The sequence below is a fragment of the Zonotrichia leucophrys genome, chromosome 3 (genome assembly GCF_028769735.1).
Source record: "Zonotrichia leucophrys gambelii isolate GWCS_2022_RI chromosome 3, RI_Zleu_2.0, whole genome shotgun sequence".
Lineage (NCBI taxonomy): Eukaryota > Metazoa > Chordata > Aves > Passeriformes > Passerellidae > Zonotrichia > Zonotrichia leucophrys.
In genome coordinates this window covers 77041073-77064067 of record NC_088172.1, presented here as the reverse complement: position 1 = coordinate 77064067, position 22995 = coordinate 77041073, and the positions used below count along the sequence as shown (strand labels likewise).

Below are 22995 nucleotides of genomic sequence, written 5' to 3'. Positions count from 1 at the left end.
TTCTTTCTAAACTAAAAAGATAGGAATTCAGCAACTCTTCCTGCTCAGTATTCACTAGCTTTTGTAAGGCTCATGAAGACTCAGTGAAGTTCAGATTGATCTCTGCCAAATTTGCTTCTCAAACACCACAGAAACATGTTTGTTATTTACACGTTCTTTGCTCTTGCATATCCACCAAAGTAATAATCTGAATGGTGAGAACAGCACTGTACAGAGTATGTTGTTATCATTATCATCATTATTATCATTATTATTACATGCCATTAGCAGGATGGGCTCATACTTGGATTGTGAAGAATCAGAACTTGTGCAAGAGGACAGACAAGGACAGAACATAATCCAGTGGTATCAGCATTTACATGTACTTCCCATGCAGCAGAACTGGACGGCTCGCCATTATTTTTGGTCTTAAGTACATCGAATTACACAATGTTAGCAGGATGACAGCTGGATAAATGTTTCTCTTTTCTTTTTTCCTTTTTTTTTTTTCATGATAGGGTCAAATCTGCTTCCACTGAGTCCTCCCAAAACTCCCACAGAAGGTGAGCCAAATGCAAAACACAGCATTAGGCATGATGATGACAATTTTCTAACTCAGGACTATTTTGGGCCTGATTTTTGATTAGTGTTGAGTTCTAACTTCAATGGAAATTAGAAGTCTACTACTAGCTCACCTGAAAAGCACAGACCTGCAAGATGGACACACAAATTCTGCATACTCATACTATCTATAGCAATACCATGGCAAGTTTATGGCATTGACATCTTCAGCAGTCTGACTAAGGAGGTAAGAAGGCATTTTTTTTAAGGAGAAGCTAAACTTTTTTTTGTTGGAGAGGAGAGGGAGGAAGGAACTAAAAATATTCCATGCTGTTCCCATGGGGGGCAGGGAAGAAAATACTTTTCAATTATACATAAATAAATATATAATTTCAAGACCCTGACCCAAGGTAACCTCTTACGCTAGGATAAATAAATGAGTCTGCAACTGTTGGCATTGCAACGTGGAAAATATAAACCAAATAAAGCAGACAACTTGGAAAAACTTATCTCCTCTTACGTCCACTACAATGCGGTCTTTTAGGTGTCACAATTCCAAGCCATAATAATGGTATATCCTCTGAATTGTGCATGCATTTTTGCCTTCTTGACCCTAAACTTACACTTTAAACCATTACAAGAGTGACTTCAAGGAAAATAAAGTTAAGAGGAGTCTCTAACATCATTAAGCCTGCTATAGTGTTTCTTCAAGTACACACTTTGAGGTCTTTACTACAGAAGCAAAACACATGAAGAAACAATTACAAGAGGTTCAAGAGAAACCTTGAACAGGCAATGGTTCTTCTCAAGTATGCTGACCTGCTTAAAAAATAATTGGGCAACATTAACAAATTTATATTATAATTATGTGAAATAAAATTTCTAAATTCATCATATGGAACTATAAAAGTATGAGATGGTGTCTTACATGAATCCCCAGTTTTATTTTTCCAGTGAGAACACATTCTCTGCATTAAACATGTAGAAGGACATGTATATAATTTTAGGCTTTACTTTACATTGTGTTAATGGTGCTGCCCAAATTTGGGAGCTAATGCTTCAGCCAATGACACACATTGGCAGGTACCATCAATCAAACAGCTCTTTCATACTGAAAAGGCCCAAGTACACCACTACTCAGGAAATGTGTGGTTTTGCTGCATTGGTGACACTCTTGCAGCATTTTGTTGTTTTCTTTTAAGTCCTGTACTTGTCATAGGCCAGAGTTTCTGAATTTGATTTTCTTAAGCCTACTTGCATTTATAGCAAAGTAATTTTTGAAGTCTTGCGCCCTTCTTCCATACCTAGACTAAAGATACCAAAATGACCCAATGTCAGCATCAAGCTAACAAATCATTCCAAACATCTGAGCATGAAGTCATTCTGCTAACAGAAAAAGGAACAGATGCTGGTGGGAAAAAAGGAAGTTAACTCCACAATTGCTGGCATTTTCCAAACATCAAGCTGAAGGAATGCCGTGGTTTGCAAAGGGCAACATCCTCCCACTGTGACTTCCCAGCATTATGATATTTCCAGTGAGCCCTAGGCAAACTGAAAGCAAGTCTATTTTCAGAGAATTAATCTGAGAGATTCTACATTTCAGACTGTTTCACCAGAAGCCTTCTAAGCTAAGGAAGTCATGCAATCTTCCCAGACACAAAGAAACCATGGATCCCAGGCACTGAGAGGGAACCAAATAGCATCTGCTACTGCCTGTTTCAAGGAGATGGCCTCACAGCAGTAATACAGGACAGTATACAGGAGGTTGCATGAAGCTTTATTGATGCTCCCTTTCTTTACAGGGCCATACAGCTGCTTTCTTAGTTTGATTTATGAACAGTGTAGAGAATGACAAATCAATTTAGGATGGAAGGGGCATTGAGAAGAAGGGACCCACTCAGAGCTGATATCAAAGTTAGATCAGGTTGTTCAGGTCATTGTCAAGGTTTATATATTGAGTCAAATTAAAATGCTGACTGAAGCTGAACTTCAGCCACAAACTTCCAAAACATTGGTAGGAAGGGAAACAATTTTCTGATGTACCAAAGACTTCAGATAAAGTATAATTCTTCATATCCAGTGTGGCTTTGCTGGCCTTTGCGCTGTGGCCATGAGACACCCTCATTGATTAATCATCAATACTGCTAATTGTGACATTGCTTACACTAAGCACTCAAAATCCCACACAGCTTCTTCAGCCTCCTACTCCCCACCAACTGCTATTGCTGTTAAGCTATCACATGTGCTGTGAGGGTTATCCTGTGTTTTCCAGACTTCCCAGGGAACTGAGAGTAAAAGTACCCACCCCCACATCCACTCACACTCCCCTTCAACACTTCCTGCAGAGCTGAAAGAAAATCTCTCATGAAGTCACATCCAAGACTCATCAAACTGTGAGTCCTCACAAATGGCTTCTCAAATAGTGCAGCAAACCATCCTCTGTGCTCACATCTGCTGCTCGCAGATACCACATATGGAACAACAACTCTAAAGAAAGGAACTTATAAGGGACACATTAAATGCTCCTTAAAGCTATAAATCCATTACAAAAACAGTTTAATATTCCAAATCAATAACAGATTTTAAGAGTATTTCAAAGAGGAAAAAATAATGCAAGAAGATAGAACTGAAAACAATACAACTTCAAACCACCCACTTCATTTATTATGGGACAACCACGTGCTTGGCAGTCTTCATACAGAAAGGATCAACCCCAAAGGGCTTTCGTAGCTCAGAACAGACAATACAAAACCAAAAAGCCACACTCAGACAACACAATAGTGTGATCTTCATCTGGCATACTATATCACTAAATGAGACCAGATGAAGAACCATTTTCTCTCTTCTTTAGGGAAAATGTATTATCTCTTGAATAGCTCAGAACTGGCTGAATGGCAGATCCCAGAAGGATATAGTGGCCCAGGGTCTAGTTAGAGGCCTTTCACTAGTGATGTCCCCTAAGGTTCAATACTGCGTCTAGTATTGTTTCACAAGTTCATCAGTGACTTGGATGAAGGAACAGATGCCTCCTCAGCAAGTTCACTGACAACAACAAGCTAGGAGGAGTGGCTGATACCCCAGAGGGCTGAGCAGCCCTTCAGAAGGACCTTGACAGCTTGGAGAGATGGGCAGAGGGGAACTGACTGAAATTAAACTGTAAGTGCAGGGTCCTGCACCTCAGGAAGAACAACTCCACGGATCAGCAGACGGTGACAGCTGTGGCTGACCTGCTGGAAAAGCAGCTCTGTGGAGAAGGACCTGGGGGTCGTAGGGGACAACAGCCATCCGTGAGAAAGCAGTGTTCCTGTGGCTCATGCCCTGGTGAGGCACATCTGGAGTGCTGTGTCCAGTTCTGAGCTCCTCAGTACAAGAGGGACGTGGAGCTCCTGAGTGGATCCAGTGGAGGGTAACAAAGATGATTAAGGGACTGGAATATCTCTCTTACCAGGAAAGCTGAGGTAGCTGGGCCTGGTCAGCCTGGAGAAGGAATGATGGAGAGGGGATCTCATCAGCGCCTATCAGTATCTGAAGGGGGGATGCCAAGAGGATGGAGCCAGGCTCTTTGTGGTGCTGAGCAGTAGGACAGGAGGCAACAGGCAAAAATTGACGCACAGAAAGTTCCACCTAAATATGAGGCAGAACTTCTTTACTGTGTGGGTGACCAAGCACTGGAATAAGTTATCCAGAGAAGTTGTGGAGTTTCCCTCAACAGAGATATTCAATAATGGTCCAGATGCAACCTTTGCCACATGCTCTAGAATAACCCTGCTTGCCACAGATGATCCCACTGGCGGTCCCTTATCCATTTTGTGATTCTGTAATCTCAGTATGTATCTCCTACTTTAAAGGAGGAACCCGAAGAAGTGAACTCCTAACTAAATACATCCAGGTAATGCAGTCTCCTGCTCTTAGAACCTCCATATGAAAACTTAAATGCAAAGAAAAGACCTCAGGGTTTGTAATAAAAGCCCTGTCAGTTCACTTTAGCACAGAAATATTTCACTAACTAACTGTCTCTCCATCTTACCCAATCTGAAACTATGCTTCACAGTGCAAAACCACAGATGCACAGCAGCCTTAGAGCAAACAGAAAGTGGAGAAATTTTCACTCACTTCTGAAAGCTTTCCCTAAAGTCAAGGAAGACTCCAGATTTTATATTTGCATCTATCTTGTCCTTCATCCCTGGTAGGCTACAGTAATTATATAAAAAGCTGCAAAAGCAACTTTGAAATCTGCTGGAGGGATCTAAGTATCTTACTCTATATCCAGCTGCACAATATCAAGCTATACTTTTTATGGGGACATTTTGCTGACAATCCAAACCTCAAGGGCAAAGCTCAAACAGAAACTCTCAAAGAAAGAAAAAAGGCCCAAACCAGACATGTAGACATTATCTTCAATAATGCTAGACAGGCAACATGGGACCAAAGTGGGAGTTTGTGAAAATGAGCTGTAAATGGTATAAAAAGACGGCAGTAAAACGACTAACAGTTGATGTCCCACTAAGGCTAGGACTCTCAAGAGTACTTCAAAGCCTATGAGGATGCAGCTCTGATGTTAGGAAAGGAGAACTGAATGCAAAGTGAGGGTGCTTCTTTGTGAGAGAGGTGTAAATCTTTTTAGGAGGACACCTGGGGTATTCTGCACCTGGACTGCAGCCTCAGTGGTTCAGCACTGATCTGTGACCTCAGCCCAAAGGACTTTGACTCCTTAATGATTGTACAATGCACAAAAGTGCCTTCTACTCTGTCCTTCCTGCTCCTTACAGTGGGCACACCCAAACCCAGAAACTTCACCACAAGATCATCACAGAAGACAGGTAAGTGCAGAAAAGAAAAAGAATGAACAGTGCTTCATTTGAAAATATATTCACATATTTCAGCATCTGTCTTGGGGAAAGGGATGCTGTATGTATCCAAGGCATATGTAAATAGTGCAGGGAAAAGGTAGAAGATGATGGCATGGCCAAAATGCTTCCAAAAAGTTTCCTAACTACCTATTCTTTCCTTCAGGTAGAGAGAAATGCATTTATGCATAAACATAACAATGATAGTTCTTTGAAAGTTTAAAACAATTTAAATCAAAGACATTTTGGAACCAAGGAGTTTCCTGACTCCTAATTTAATATCCAGCTTATTAGTTTTTATAGTCATCAGGTAGATGAAAAATATCATTAATAAATATTTTAAAAATAATTGCAGAGGATGATGTCATGAAGGATATTCTTTTATTTTCTGCATATTGGCTGTTATAGACTATGGTTCAGGTAAATTTTCCTCAATTTTTATATCATAATTTGCTATTGTGGAGAGTCTCTTTCCCATAACAGAAAAAGTAGAATAAATTTACATATTACAAGTATGCATTTCTTCTCAGATGCCATGAATGGCTACTTCCAGAAAGTTTCAGTGTGCTGCTTATTACCTCACTACTTGACTTTAAATAATATCACTTGAGTAGATAAAGCACAAATCAACTCAAAGCAACTATTTTAGGATACCACTAAAATCACAAGAGCACAAGATAACACTGAAATATTTTGGAGATCTCAACATATTATTAGAATTGAAGAACTGAGATTCTTGTTGAGGTTTTTTTTGTTTAATTAGAAAGAAGCTGCATCATACAGCTAGTCCAGTCTGACTCTACTTTGGAAAAAGCTTTGCTACCAATTTTTTTCCTCAAAGAAAGACAGAAGTAGAAAAAAAACCTAACTTGTTTAACTGTGCAAAATGTGTGCGCTTGCTACTAAAATCTGCTCAGCCAAAGTCATACAAATTAGTCTCTGGAGGCAGGAAAAGGCCATAAAAAGAAAACAACTTGACTTGCTTTCCAATAGCAATAAGTCTAACAGCTTGTAGGGCTGTTCAGAAGGCAATGAGCTATGCCCTGCACAATGCGGGCTCATTCTTAGAAACACAGGCTGCATCCAAAGCAATGTGTGCTGAAGCACTGCAATACCTGCACTTTTAGGGATCCCAAGATGAGCTTGTTTATAGATGAGACAAACGAGCAAACATTTTTTTTATTCCATATAATTATTTGATTGCTATTTAATGAGGTTATGTATGTTAGAGTCAGCTCCTGGTAAAACAGCACTGAAGAACACTGGTTTTCTAAACTTTGACTTTGGAAATTTGTAAATAAATATATTTGAAATCTTGGTCTAGTGCTTGATTTAATTCCTGCAAAACTCGTATCTGTTAGCAAATCTAGAGAGAGGAGTTACAGAGGTGTTTTTTGTAAGTTTAATTTTCAGCTTAAAGTGAAACATGAAGATTATTCTAAACAAAACCAGAATAAAATACCTGAACTTAGGGAGGATGCGATAATTTGTATTTTCTACATGTGGCCTTACTTAACAATATCAGTGGAAGCTCCTTCTACAGAGGAAGAGGCAATCTAAAACATGTACTGGTGGTTTGGGTAGAGGGGCACCATCAGTGGTGACTAATCAATGATTCCTCTGATGCAAATCAAGCCAACTGCATTTCTCATTGTCCATCCTGTACTGGTTAACGTCAAGGTATAAAACAGCTAAGACTGGGAAGACATTAACATTTTCCAACAGACCAGCATTCATTCCTTACAAATAGCTATTCCACAAATGAGAGCAGAGCACCCACTAGAGCTGCTAGCTAGTGCTACTCTTTTAGGTCAAATAATCAGTGATTTGTTTTTAATATTAACGGTCTCAAACATGTACCCAGAATAGCCAAAAGTGACCAAAGCAAGCATGGCTGTGAAATACTGTGTGAATGCTACTCTGTAGGTATCACTCACAATTATGAAATTCCAGTTCAGAATTCAGCCACCTTTGATTACTGTGGGCTGTTTGACTGGCAAGTTGTGCCCCTGGCACACAACTTCCAGTGCACAGACCTACCTGCCTTCCTCCATCTCTTCAGAAAGGTTTGATATTAGGAACAGGTGGAATGAGTTTTGTAATACAATAGTGACTTTCTGCCACCACATTGGAATCAAATACCATAGAAGATTACACCAAACATCTGACTGCCAAGATAAATGTGTGTCTACAACAATGACTAATCTTCATTTTTCCAAGTCACATTTGCTTATTTAAGGCAGCCCACTAATCTCACCACCTTTAGAGCACATCAGGAAGCTCTGAATTTCCATTATTTTTAGACTAGAAAAGGCACCTGAGATTAACAATTGAGAACAGTTGGCTCAGTCTGCACTACTTGACCTTGTAATTTATTTGTTTCTACTTGCCATATCTCAAAGCATAGGGTCTTGCTTGCCAAGAACTCAACATCAGCCCAACAAAGCCCTCCAGGGGTTTGTCCTGAGTGTGTGGAAGCTGGAAGTGTTCTACCAACTAAGAAATTTGCCCCTTTGTAGCTAAAATCAGACAAAATTCTTCAGGGAAAGGGGGCTTTGCTTTCAAGTGAAGCCTGGCACAGGCTTCTCTGTCACTGCAAAACAACGATAGGTGGATTAGGTAGTGAGCTAGAGAGAAATGTCATCACCAATCATCTGACTGCCTGTGAGGGAAACAATGAATAACACTGGACAGTTAAGATTTCAAGTAATTGAAAATATCTATAATGTTATGAATAGACATCTGGCAATGGTATCCCATCCAGTTAGCACATCATTGGGATTGGGACTGGAGTTCAGCTAACTGAAGTTGGATTATAAGTGTATTATGAAGATTTTCCAGTATGCAGCTTCTTTAACTTTGGAAGTCTTTAAGATTCTTACAGCAAAGCCACTGCAGTAGAACACAGGAGAAAATGAACAAACAAAAAACCCCAACAAAAACAAAATCCCCAATGTAACAGTGAATCCAACCAACATACTAAATACATTAAAGCCCAGATCATCTTGCCAAAACTGACTGGTCCGGGAGGTAAGATGTCTCTAAGACAGCAACCAATAGATCCTCTCCTACCAGAACTGAAAAACCCAGCTGAGCTGGCCAGCAAAAAATGTCAATCACAGCAACCTGCACCTTCCCTCCACTTGCAAGCACTGTGTACCAGCAGTAAAAAGGAATGGAGATAGCACAGAAGACAATGGAGCCTAGACTGCTCTTGTGCTCTATTGCTAGCTCAAAGCCACTGTAATTAATTGATTTCTATTAACTTCCCTGTGTGAAGTTAAAAAAACCCCTAACCAACAAAAAAAACCCTGAAGGCAAAACATCCTGATTGGACTAGTTTTCTTTAATTACATGGTAAGAAAGCTCACTTCCCCCACTCAGAGACAAAAAGGCAGCAAACACAGCCTCCAGAAGGACCATGAGCAGGATTTAAATCTGCCAGGTTCAGAAGTCTAAACCTCCTCTTCTACCTTCTGTTATGCAGACTTATGTTTAAAGACTGATGGTATCATAGCATGACTTGCACACTTGGGAAATAAAATAAACCAACAAACCCACCACAACTTTTTTCTCCTAACATGTATGGCTAATAAATACATGGTATTGGAGTTATCTTGATTTCTGACCCTGTGTTTCCCAGAGAAGCAAAACTCTTCCAATGCCATATTAGTGTAGAAATTCTTTGTTGAGAAGTTTCACAGCAATGACACAACTTATCCATTCACTTGGCCATCATTCTGCCAGCAACAAAATATTAGTGCTATTGATCAACCTCTGATTTAACATCCCTTTACAGGTTTGGCAGAAATTTGAAGACCTTTAAGGGAGAAGTGTTACGAGCAGGTGCTCCTTGCTTTCCAGTGCACTGTGGAACATTTCCTACAAACTCTGGAAGACCTTGATCTACCAAGTTCTATTGTTGTGTACTTTACAGGTATTTGAAGACATTCTGAAAGACTTCAGCAATATCTTTTCTATTTTAAGTAACCTACAAAAGTTTTTAAAAATTCCTTAATGCATTTCCATGATAGCTGTTCTTTCAGCTCAAAGAAAAAATTAACAAACCAACCCAATCTCCCCACAAGCCCCAAACAAACAAGAAAACAAAAAGAACTCCAAACATATAAATGATTAAAAATAAAACAGTGTACTATTTTAAGATGTTAAGACCCTCTTCAGAAATCACAAGTACATACATTACTTATCAGAAAATGGTGCCATATCCATGCTGATAAAAATCCTTTCATCACTTACTCATGTTCTTGAGTAAACAATAGATAAACACATAGCTCAAATCAAGATGCAGTTATGAACATGCACACAGAATTTATTGGTGAGCTACTCCATTGAGGACAATAGTAGTACCTTCTTTTTGCTGCAGTAAATCTGCCATTTCTTCTCTGGAGGGAGTGCAAACATAGCCTCTCTGTTCTTGTCTGTGAGATCCAATTCATCCTGGAGATGAGAAAAAGAAAAACAGTAAAAAAACAGTCATCAACTGCATTGGTAAGTTCTAATAGGTTGAGAGGTTTTTGGATCAGGCAAGTTTGACTAGCCTTCAATCAAGAGGACTTAACAGCTCCCAAACCCTCCAAAGATTTTTTGTTTCGTGATGATTTCCTTGCTACCTTGAGTTCTCCCTGTCAGAGCACAGCCTATGAAGAAAGGCAGCCTGAACAACTCCCATGTCAAACTACCATTACTAATGATGAGTGAAGGATGGGAAGGCTCATAGGAATAGAATGAAGTGAAAAACTCAAAGCACTGGATTAAGTGACACAGACATTCCTTATGACACTTAGAGAAAGGCTGAAAGTTTGATACATCTTTTTTTTCCTGGCTGGGAATACCAAATTGCTCTTCTGTAGAGAAATTGAACTATTTCCTTTCTATCCTTCAAGCAAAGGCCATGAGACAGTTGTCATGTCATCAACAACCTACAGGCTGAAATGTTTCTCCAGATGTTTGTTCTCTAAACCACACAGTCCCTATCAAAGACACCCAGCATTTCAGACATAAAGGACAGAACTCCACAATGCCACATCAGGTTGATCAGAGCAGCATATTCAGTCTCTGTTAAGAAAAATGAGCTCAGTAGAACATAACCCTCTTAGAGCTGAGCCAAGCTTACAATAGTAAAATGAAGGATTATACTGTGATCTGGAACTGAGCACCAAAGTCCATAGCTTCAGTTACTCCTCTGTAAAAGGTGAATAACAGCAGACTCTCTTCCAATGCATGACTCTAAAACTATCAAACAAAAGTTTGCTACTTCCTCTGTGTCAATCCAGCACTGACCAGAACAAGGCTCCAATCAAAGCTGCCAGTTTTAGATGCTAATAAAGAGAACTAAGCAAAAAAGAATAGTCTTCAGGGCAAGCAGACTGTATGAGCAGGGACAGATGAAGATGTCTAAATTGAGAGTTTCAGTAATATAAAGAAAATCTTCCAGTAATGTTTCAATGAATCAGTTCTGGCAGAGGTTTGAGATTTTTCCCTATGTATTTGAAATATTTGGAGAAGGAAGTGTCCAGGGGTCCTATATCAAGATGACATTGTGGCACTAAAATGCTGCACACACAGATTCTGGCACCCACACTAACCTTGTCCAAGCAGAGACAATACCTCTTTAACTCAGCCCAACAATGGCTCATTTGGAAAGTGTTCAGGGCTGGGAAACTTGTGAAAACAGTGAGCAAAATTGCACACTGAGCCTGGTAGCTGCTGCTGACAGATTTAAAAGCCCACAGAGATTTAAGCTGCAAAAAGGTACAAAAGAAATGCAAACAGTAACAAGGCGAGGTCAGTGCCAGCAGCCCAAGGTAGAAGAAGCTGGAGGGTTATTTTAAACAAGGAAAAGTTTAAAGGGAAAAAAAAATTAGCTGTGCAAAAAGAGTGCAAACCATGTGGAAATGTTTAGTGTGAGTTTCCAAACAAGGGGGCAGCCAAGCGAGGCAAGGAGTTTTATCCTTGCTATACACAATTAGAAAACTCAGGCCAGGATCACATTCTTGGGGGGAGAGGGAGAGTGAAACTACATGTAAGGCCTTAAGACAAGCAAAGGAATGCTGCTAGAGGTCAAGCATGTGGAAGGGAAAGGAGGGGCAGATAGGGAATCAGAAATGCCAAGTTTGGAAGAACCACCATAGAAGCCAGAATATACATGAGCTGTCTGGGCTCAGCTGAACTCTTAGAAAAAAACTGATTGTTTTATTGACCTGCTTAATGAATGCTCTTACTTTTTTTTTTTTTTTTTTTTTTTTTTTTAACACAGTGCAGCTAACTTGGTTTTTTTATTCCATAGTTCTTTTTCTGGAATCTGCTGGCAGATCAGACAAGCAGCAGAAGCTCTGCACAGAAGCTGAGCACTAAACTAAATGAAGATCTCAAATCAATACAGTCCAAGACAACCATTTCATCAAAAGAATGTACCTGTTAACCAAAACCACCCTGAGGACAGGATTCTGACACTGCAGCTTCTAGACACTGCCCTGGATACTGGCAGTATCAGGGATATAAAGGTAAATCTCCTTTCAATGGGACACTAAGAATATGCAACTTCATAATTTTGCATCGTGACATGCTTTTCAGGACAGAAGCCTAGAAAGTTAGTTTGAAAGGGTGGAAGATACTGAGGGAAAATAGTGCATCCTGCATTATTGTGACTCAGGAGGGTAGAGGGAGCCAAAAGAACTTTAGAAGTCATCGTTAGCTCAGGTAGCATAGTAACAAGGAAACTATTCAGGGTTTCTAGGTATAAGGGGATCACCAGAGGTGGACCCAAACACACCTGCCTGGAAAATAGCACATGAAAAATGCCTTACCCTTAATTTTGAAAGTTTGTGTGTGTCTTTGTTAGGAGGTAAAATGCCGGCTTCTAACACCCAGGCCAGATGGGCAGGGAGCAAACACAAATATGCAGCAGGGAAAGAAACATCTCCAGAATGCAAAGCAGTACTCAAGCTCCTAAACTCCCTTTCTTGAACTTAGTGTTCAGCAGGTGTGCCCCTTCACTGAGAAGAAGAAAGGAGTGGGAAGAACTGAAGAGGTCCGCGTGTCCTCATCTACATACACCAATCAAAACCTACCCTATTAAAACAATTAAAAAAAAATTAAAAAACCTACCCTATAAAAAAAAAAAAAAAAAAACAGAAATACAAAACCCCAAAAAACCAAGAAACCCCTGCAAAATACAAGAGACATGAGATCATCTTGAGGAACTCTCCAAATCATTTTACCTCTGCCATTCTATAAAAGATGAAGAAAAGATCACTGTGACTGCAGAGGAAAACCATGGATCTAGTTACGAAAAAAGAACCTGAATTAGGCAGGCTATTTTTCTATTCTGATTTGGGATCCTAATAGATGGCACATAAGGAAACCTGCTGCCTTGGAGGGAAGCAGGAGGAACAAGAAAGAATAAATTTTGGGAGGGTAATTTTGTTTGTGAACAGGTCATTCTGACCCAAAGACAGAAGCAGATCTGTCAGCATACAGAAATTCAGAGTACAGAGTTAGGTCAGTGATGGCAAGTGGCTATTGAAAAGAGAAAGGAGTTGCCAAATTCGGCAGGAAAGGGGAAGAACGACATACTGAATGCGGTCATCAAGACTGGGGCTGGAGCCAGACTAAGGAAGCCAATGTGATTGAATGCCCAGGGAGCAATTGTAAAGGGCAAGGAAAAAAGGGTCGGTCAGAACAAAGCAGGGAAAAGTCCCCTCTCCAGCACCTATGCAAACTTCCCAACAGAAACATTGTAGTCCCTTCTACACCGTGGATGGGCTCCTTGGTTCCAGCAATTCATGCCAGCGTGACCCTGCACAACAGAACTCAGCCTCTTGGCTCTTAAAAATGCTTGAAGTTGCAGAAACAGAGATTAAAAGGATATTTGCCAGGTTGGACTGAGGAAGACATAAAGCATGCCTAGTTAATAGTGTGTACATTTCCCTCCTTCATTTATTTCCCACTTTATTTTATCTAGTGGTGGTTAATTCAGTTAATTTTCACTTTCTTGTGGGCATTTTATTTACTTACGTAGATTGAATTTCAATGATAAAACATTTAAAAAGAACTGGAACTGGATTTGAGGTTCAAATGCTTCCAGTCCAGTTCTCGGGCCAAAAGAGAAGATGGCCTCCATTCAAAATGGCTACAACCCAAGGAAATAAGAGACAGAGAGAAAGAAGCAGAACAAGAAGGAGGAATGGGTAGGAAACGTAAATCCAGTATTTTGCAGCATTTAAAACCACATTATGTCCCTTGTTTTTGGGAACATTCATCAGAGCATGAAAGCTGGATTAGATGCTGGGCAGTCACCAGCTCAGTAATGATACTCAAAGCTCTAGAAAAGCATTTCTCACCTAGACTGGGCAGTTCTTTGTTTAGTGACACAAAATGAAATTAACAAAGGAGAAAAGTAAGATTTTGGTAATGCAGAAGAGTGGTTCACTTGGAGAGAGACCCACTAAAGGCGAACTGTTAACACCTACCAACATGCCTGCCTCTCTAAAGGAGAAACCTCAAGGCCATTAAGTAGACAGAGAACCACAGCTTCTGCTCTCCAGCATCCCCTGATTTGAAGTCAGAATCACAGAGGCCAAGAACCCCAAACTTGGTTCTCCAGGGATATTTGGACACTCATGAGAGGAGACATCCTCAGTTTCACTTTCTCATTCTACTCGTCCCATGTCCATTGGCTGCTGGACTTACCAGTCATGGGGAGTTTCACACTCACTTAAGGTCAGACAGCTGCTTTATTTTGCAAAATACAAAAACCAACAAAAACAACAAACCAACCTTTACAGGCTAGTGGGTTGTTTTGTTGTTGTTGTTGTTGATGTTTTGTTTTAGCCTCATAAATGTTTAATGAGTCATGCACAGCATTTTCAGCATTATGAAACCCAGACTCATCATATGATATGTCTACTGCAGGCAATAACTTGATTAATATGGGCATAACAAATATTTTGCCAGAAGGAAGAGGACATTTTGCTTATTTTCTTATGTTCAGTTGGATAATTGTCTTACTTCATCAATTTCTTATAATTTCAGCTACAGAGAGTTGCATTAGACTTTTAATTTTTTTACCTGTAGGTCACAGTTTCTCTTACTTATTCTCTTGGAAGAGTATTCTATCTATAAGCATCCTCCCCGGGCCTTAAAGTGTTTCACATTTAATAGCTATCTTTGTGATTGAGAGATGTTAATGATATATAAGCATATTCTGATTTTTTTAAAACTTTATTTCTACCTACAAACACATTCAAGCAACTATTTAAACATTATTTTAAAATGATATGCTTTTATGATCCTCAAATGGAATAGCTTTGACATTAAATCAATCTTTATTTTACAACACAGAATCCAACACTAAGAAATAACTCGTAGGCAAATAGGCTTCAGAGATGCCTATTTTGACTGTCTGATTACAGCTCTGTTGCATTTATTGGTTCTTTAACAGCTGATGTGTACTCAAGCAAAAGAATAACCAGGTCTTCACATTAACAGGCTCCTTGGGAACCAGATGGCACAAACTGGAAAAGCTCCCCAGAAACTCTACTCTTCTTGTTAAACTCAAAATGGAAACTTTAGAACTTCCAGAACAGATGAGAGCAGCAGTTATTTGACCTGTGACCAGCACCGAAAGTTTCAGAAGGCTATGTGAAACCCTTTCCAGCTCCCTACCTCAAACAGCCTGGCTGATTTTGTGTTACAGGTGATTTACTGTCTCTTTCAAGATGATGATAATGATGCTACTTGCAATATTTTTGTGCAGTTTGCTCCATCACACCAGCATTACCTTTAATGATTCTTTGTGAGTCATCAAAAAGGAAAACTGAGATTTTACACACTCTAGGACAGGCTTCACAATTTGAAGACTATTTATTATAATAACTTGCCTGGAATGCTCGCTTCAAAAATTTATGTTATGTTCCAAGGGTGCATTCATTTTCACATTATACCCACTGTATGAACTTTATTTTAATGCACTGCTCTTACCGTGCTTACTGTCCATATTCCTTTCATTCCTGTGTTCGTATTCATATTCCTTTTTTCCTTTCTCTTGTACACACCTACCATTTCTTTTGCCTCTCACTAATCTTTTTCTCATTCCCCTTGACCTTTTTCACCTGTCAAGTACAAATGCACTCTCCCTCATCCACCTCATCAATCATTCTTTCTCAGTCTCTTAACAGCACCAAATTCATCCAAGTTACAAAATCAGTTACAATGCACTGCTGCCGGTATAAATTCCCTGTCCAGTATAATACCTGTTACTTCAGGCTCCCCAAGGTCATTTATATAGACGTCTGTCACCATGTCCCCAAAGAGGCCACATTCCAGTTCCACCAATGCTCCCAAGTGCCTTAGCACAGCTGACAGCCTTATGCTCTGAACAAATTTGATTAAATCTTGTACAAAGTAAACAGTGACTATGGCACACCGTGGGATCCTATCCAGCATCCACGGGCAGGCCCCAGAGAAGGTTCATGTTCATGTGTAATTACTTCAAGAGGATTGATGATGGTGGGTTAATCAATGCTGAAACACAACTCAAGCAAACACAAGACAGAAGGCACTGACATGCCTGGGATTTTAGAAGAAAGAGAAGCAGTGGAAGGAAATTAGGGGCAATGTTGTCAGCAGCACACTACAAGCTTTTGGACTAGAGAATCCTATCCAGCATAACTACTACCACTTTAAAAAAATGGACCAAGTAGAACCACGTTGCTAACACATGACTGAAAGCTGCATTTTCACATTAACAACAGCCCCAGGAACATTTATATTTCTGTTATATTTTGTTTCATGCTGCCTATGCCAGATTCCATTGGCAAATAACAAGCAGGTTAGTCTGGTTGCTCACATTCAAGCTGTGCCCACCAAAAAGGGAGTAGCAGAAATGCTCTTGTCATAAGTCCAGAGGCAGCTGTCCAAAAAGCTGTTTCAGAGATAAGTGCAGTGAATGAATAAAGTAATGAACCAAAACAATCTTACTCACATCTCAGTCTCTGCAAAGAACTTACGAATCCTTCAAATAGAAGAGATAAACCTTCCCTATTTAATCACTGTGTCTACCTCCAGGGGACAGTATAAGCTTGTTCCCCTACTCTTTTCCTTCCACTGTTTTGTTCATTCCAGCTCCCCAGGCTGACTGTAAGAGGTAGCCTGCAGGAAGAATGCTCATTTCCAATGCTGAGGAGGTCGATGAGGCATTCTGAAAGACTGCCTGTCTGAACTGTCAGTGAATGAGGCTCATTTGACTGCACCAACCACCTACACTCCAGTACAAACTGGAGCAATGAACAGTGCAAAAGTTTTTGATCAGTGAACAGCATTACCTCCCACACAGCCAGCATATCTCCAGGTGAAACATATTGGTCAGAAACTCCCACTAGGGCACCTGGTTTATGTGCTAAGTCACAGATAACCCATGAAGTAAAAAGCAAAATGAACCCCAAAATAAGCCAGTCCCTCCCCTCAAGCTCTTCTATCTCATCCTAACCCTTTGAATAAAAGCAGCCTTTGTAAAGCACACAAGGAGCACACTGTGAGAGGCATGGCAGTAACATTTTGATCAGTTTTACAACTGGTAAGCATTATGTTCATCATGGTAAAACATCATTGGATTCCATGTATTTGCATACACATAGTGTGTGTATGTGCAGATATGCATGTCTCCCACACCTTACATACACAAGAACCATACATACAAGGCATATCACGTAACATCAGCCCATACCCACAATGTTTTATCATTACATTTGTGCATTAGGAAACCACTATGCACACATGAATTGCTAACCCAGCCTGTTGGCAGAGGAAGCAATGTTTACATTTCAGCTACTGCCACGGATCTGACTGTAAAGCAGAGAAGCAGACAAACAAAAGGCTGCGATTCCCATTACACACTTTTCCTCCTTGCTTTTTCAAAAAGTTACAGCTTTAAAACCCCTTCAGTATTAGGGGCCCAAATCTCTTGATTCTCAGTCATAACAGTACAAGACAGAAAGCACCTGATGTTTACATACTGAAAGATGTGTTTCTCCTCTACCCTGCCAACACAGAAGTTACTCATTCTTAAAGCTTAGCAACAGCATCCATGAAAAGCACTGCTTTTCGGTGGAGAAATTTTTCACGCACAAAGTGAACTAACATGGCTCCCTCTCATCCCCAGATGTGCCCCTCATTATACTGCTTTCTTTTTCCCTTCTTAATCACTGGTTAATTGCTTCCTTGTTTCCTGGAGAAGAGCTAAATCCTGTCCCTCTCCTACTCCTCAAAGTCCTCTGTGACTTGACAGCACACAAGTACACATAACCAGCAAGGCCTGTTGTGGCAATCCCCTCTCACAGGCCATTTGAAACAGCATCTGCTGTTCATTTTTCTGTCCGTCACAGGCTAACCACATGCTTGAGACAACAATCTGCTGGGCCAAACAGAAAGAGAAAGAATGAGGAAAACCAGTACCTTCAGTACTTCATGCAACAATACACACAGGTGTTTAGAGAGAGAAAAAGATCAAGACTCAGACATGCACCCTCATATGCAGGGCTATAATACAGGTAGAGCAAGAGGGACATTCCATGGATATAATTGGGCATATGAGAACAATAATGTAAAACAGCTGTCTGTCATCACAGCTTTTTCTGTTAAGGTGGGCTGCATGTCCATGTCAGTGAATTTAAATGAGCCCAATGAGAGGGACAGGGATGAAAACTGAATGGTCAGGCTCATGTCTAATCTAAATCCCTGCTGCTGCAATTTAAGCCTATTACTTCCGGCCCTATCACCACTAATGTGGTGAGCAGATTTTTTTCCTTCCTCTTGATAACAATTTCTGAGGCTGTTAAAGACTGTTGTAATGTCCCTTCTCACTGAGGCTAAACAAACCCATCTCTTTTAGTCTTTCTTTGAGGATATGTCCTCTGGATCTCTCACTCCTCCTCTAATTGACTTCTGGCCTTTACCCAGTCAAAGTACATCTTTCTTGAATTGCACTGTTCAAAACTGAGGACAGTGCTCCAGCTGAGACCTTACCAAAGCTGACTGCAAAGTTTATTTCAGGCATCTTCCAGACTGCCCTTCTGGTTATATACTCCACATATTCCATAGAGCCAATGACCTTTTTTTTATATATAAAACCCCTCAAAATCTGCATGACTTATGTTCACTCATGCTCAACTATAATCCCTAATTTTTTCTCTGAAAAAAGCAGTTCCTGGCTGCTTTCTGTCCTAAATTATCAGACTTGTTATTAAAAGGAGTTTTAACTGTCCCCCATGAATGCCATAATTTTTTTCACACATTTTTCCCACCTTATTTTAAGCTTATCTTTTAACATATGTACAGTATAGGTATGTGCCCTGTGACACACTCTAGAGAGAGGCCCTGCTTACTGAGGGCTCATATTGGGGATATCACTGAGAGACTACCAAGCCTCAGATGGTCAGCTGAGTATTATCCACTTCTGTTGTTTCAAGTGGGCACAAGCAATATGAGCAGGAGCAGTCTGAGGAGTATCCAGAGGGATTAAAGAGCTCTGGGAGCTGTAGTAAGGGGCTCTGGAGGGCAGGTATCTTTTCCATCAATTCTCCTGGTCAAAGGGAAGGGGTTTGAAAGGGCCAGTTCAATCTGGTAAATCAACTAATGGCTACAGGACCAGTGACACCAGCCATGTGTTTGCTATTTAAACCATAGGATTCATTTTAATAAAGCTGGTCTTCTGGTGCTGACAGGTCCATCTGTCAGAGAAGGGAAATAGCATCTTCAGTTACCATGTCACCAAGATGGTGAAGAAGGCTTTCAACTGAAGTTGCTGGGGAAGGGGAGCCTCAATCCGTCCACTTCTACTAATCTGATGTCAGTGTCAGCAATAGATATTAGATATCTACTAGACAGGGATCTCATGTCAGCAGGAGAGCGCCTGGAGAGCAGCAAAAAGGAATTCCAAGCACTGCTGCCAGTAACTCAGAGTCATCAGAGACCCTACTAAAATGCCTCCATACATCATGTAGCATGGGGAATAAACAAGAGGAGCTTGAGATGTGCACACGTCTGCAGGGCTTTGGTCTCACTGACATCACAGAGCTGGCTCCTCTGAGCTGGAATGGAAGGCACTTTGGAAAGGTCAGGTAGAGATGATGAGGAGGCAATGGTGCCCTCTATGCCAGTAACCAGCTGGAGTGCATGGAGTTCCACCTGGGGATGGGTGAGGAGCTGACTGGGAGTTTATGGGTCAGTACTAAAGGGAGGACAGGGACAAGTGACATTACAAGGAGTCTGCTGTAGGCTGCCTGGCCAGGAAGCCCTTCTGCAAACAGACAGGAGCAGCCTCACAGTCACAAACCCTGGTCCTCCTGGGGGCTTCAACCACTCCCATATTTTCTGGAGGGACAGCACAGTAGAGCATAAGCAATCCAAGATTTTCCAGGATCAAACTGAGGATCATTTCCTAATAGATGTGCTCTGTATTTCACCATCCAGTCAATTAAATGAAAACACCAAACAGAACTCAAGCTGTTCTACCTTGATACAGCTTTTTCACCATGACAGGTTGCAAGTCCTCTAGTGCAAGTGCCAAATTTACCTCCACATTCTGATTATATACATGGTACCAAATACCTCTCTCAAACAGAGCTTCCAGCATCAGCATATATAATACTAAACAAAAATAAAATCTGCTGTTTCAGCACAGTGCCCATTTTCCACCCCTTATTTCCTTTCCCTCCCCTCATTTCCTCCCTCCCTTCCCCCTCCCTGTGCCAGGGTTTGTTTTTCGTGCCAAGGTCCTCTAGCTGAGACCCTGTATGGGAAGGGAGTTGTGGGAAAGGTTATTAGGAAACTGCCATCTAAACTGCTACCTTTCCGGCTTCCACACCCTCTCCCTCTCTACAAAGTCCCCTCTGTTCTGTTTTAATACTAATAAGTTCAGAGGAGGTTCCTAGGCTGGAGCAATTCACAGTCTAGACTGTGCCAAAGCACACAGGCACACACCTCTCTGATCGCTTCCTGCCCAAACACAGCCCTGCTGGCTCAACCTTCAAAATGTGGGCTGGGGATTGCTGCTGCTGCTGCTCTGCCTGCCAAAGGCAGCCTCAATTTCCAGGGGTGTCAGTGCCACCTACTCCTCCCCTCACGGCTTTATCCTCTTGTGTGCATCCTATTTGCCATATGCCCCTATAGAGGAAAACAAGGGTAAGTCAGAGCTTGGCTGACCTTTAAATCTCTGATAAAATATTACATAAAGGGCAGGAGGAACTGAGACGTTGGTTAAGAATTTAATGAGCAAAATTAACATCTTGTTGAGCTTTGGTTGTGCAACTTAGAAGCACATGCTCAAACTTATACACAGGGTAAACTCACAGGAACTCCACTAAATAAACATCATTTTCTGGCAGAAGTTCAGGTTTACACAGACAAAAGCAAAATCAGAAGCCAGTTTAGTTGTTCACTTGCCCTCTGAGTTATTATTCCAAATCTGGTAGTGCAAACCAGAAATGAGAATGGCCCAAGCTCCATTAAATTGAGTGGACTTACTCTGGATTTATACCAATGGAAAATATTAATTAAATAACCTCTTTTAAATGGTAACAGACTAAACCTCTGAGCTTAACCACCCTTAACAGTAGCTGGCTCTATAATCTACAGCATGGATTTCCAACATAGAATAGACTGAGAAGTTTATCAGTCTCCTTTTCACTAATTGTTAACTTTTACTTCAATAAATAAAGATGATCTGTATTTACTACTAATCAGTCCAGACCAGCAAGAATATCATCCACATATAAGACTGCTGTTATCTCCTCTGGGTTGAAGAGGAGAGAAATTCCACCATTCTCTTCCCTCACATAAACAGAGTATTTCCATAGTCAAACAGTGAATTGAAGGCATGACAGTATATTTGGTTATTCACTCACACCCTGTCCTGTCTCATTGCTCAAGTATTCTGATAAGCAGAACAGAAACTACTGCACTGACATCACTGAGCTTAGGAAAACACCACCCAAGATGCTTTTCTCTCCATGTTTCGACTAAAGAAATTATGAGAAATTTTCACAAAATGCAGCAAAAAGAATAAGAGAAGAATGAGCATGTGCCTTGCATTGTCTCCTAACAACAAATCATAATTGCATTTAGTATCTGGTTAAGCATTTGTATTTCAAAGTTCTTCCACATCATTAATGTATAAGCCAACAGCTTCACACCAAGCAACAAAACTTGTGCAGCTGTTCCTCTCTATTCAAGATGTAATGCTGAAACACAGCCACTAAAGCAATCCCAATGGATTTTCCATGACTCAGGGATCTCCCTGGACACCTTCCAAACTGCGAAACTGCAATCTGCTTTCCCCTTGTAATTTCCTTCGGAGAAGTTATTCTTCAAGCCTCCACCTAGTAAACTATTGCATAACACTGTTGTGCATGCTGCTAACCTTTTCTAAAGGTTGTTAAGTGTGGGCAGTCTTTCCTTTCCTTTATGTGGTCAACAAATGATGGGAAACTGCAAAATTAAAAGACGCCCTGAAGTATTTTTAATGTAAAAGTGCATAGAATATACAAATATCGACTAGGGCCTTTTTGCATACACCACTGAGTCTACAGGAAGGCAGCAGAGTCTTGCATCAGATTTTCCCTACAAAAAGAACCAGTAGATAAGAGCAGGGCAATGTCTATGACAGGAGGCAGCAATAGAGATTTGCTCCCAAATTCTTCAAATAAAATACATTTGCCATTGGAAGACTCCTGTGCTGCCTATAATCTACACATGCTTCATCTTTTCAGCACCTTTTCAATATGGCTACAATTATGCATTAACATTGGCCTAAGAAGCATTACTATTCCCTGTTTCACACAAGGGGAAAAAACCCCTCACAAATGCATGAATTTAGTTGTGTAAATTTGCAGGGGTAGCTAGGAAAATGCAATGTCCTTGAAAAGTTTTCCTCCCATCAAGCTTAGAGACAAGGTAGCTAATGTTAAAAGCTCTGGGTCAGTGCTGTTGCAGTGCCAGGTGGAAGGCATCTGTCCATATTGCCTAAGAATAAAAAACATCAAAACAGAGCAGAGTGGCAGTCTGGTGTGATGAGTGACAGAAAAAGCACCTTCTGACACTTGCTTTCTATGCGCTGCTCCCACCTGGTGCTGAAGGATGAACAGAAGGACCTCTGCTGTATTGAGTGACACCAAAAGCTTTTACTTACCTAGTGTAGAGCCAGGAAACTGCTGACCTGAAAACCTTGTGCCCTAAAAAGCAGCTACTCCATCCACCTCACCTGTAGCACCTTGTGCTCTCCACCTTGGAGTCTTGCACACCAGGCAAAGAAGAGGCCATTTCCTTCCAACAATGGAATAGCAATCCCAAATCACCTCAACATATCCCCTAAATGATAAACAACCTTGAGTACTGTTTGAAGATAGAATCCACCTACAGAAGGGCACAGAGACATGACATAACAAACCCTTTTCCCCCTCTCTCCCTCAGGCTGTATACACTATCAGAGCCATGATTATATCTGATATAAATTGTTACTAGGTGAGCAACTACAGAATCTAATCTTAGTCAACATATTAAACAGATGATACTTCATGATTGTTATCATCTT

At 40.7% G+C, this 22995-nt stretch overlaps 1 protein-coding gene across 4 annotated transcripts in view; it reads right to left on the bottom strand.

The window, feature by feature from the left end:
• The window catches only part of DAAM2 (dishevelled associated activator of morphogenesis 2), a 202947-nt gene that overhangs the window by 87345 nt on the left and 92607 nt on the right, over positions 1-22995 (bottom strand). For all 4 annotated transcript variants that reach the window (XM_064708908.1, XM_064708912.1, XM_064708909.1 and 1 more), the window contains one exon: positions 9756-9845. In XM_064708908.1, the coding sequence (XP_064564978.1) occupies positions 9756-9845 (90 nt within the window). The remainder of the gene's footprint in view (positions 1-9755; positions 9846-22995) is intronic.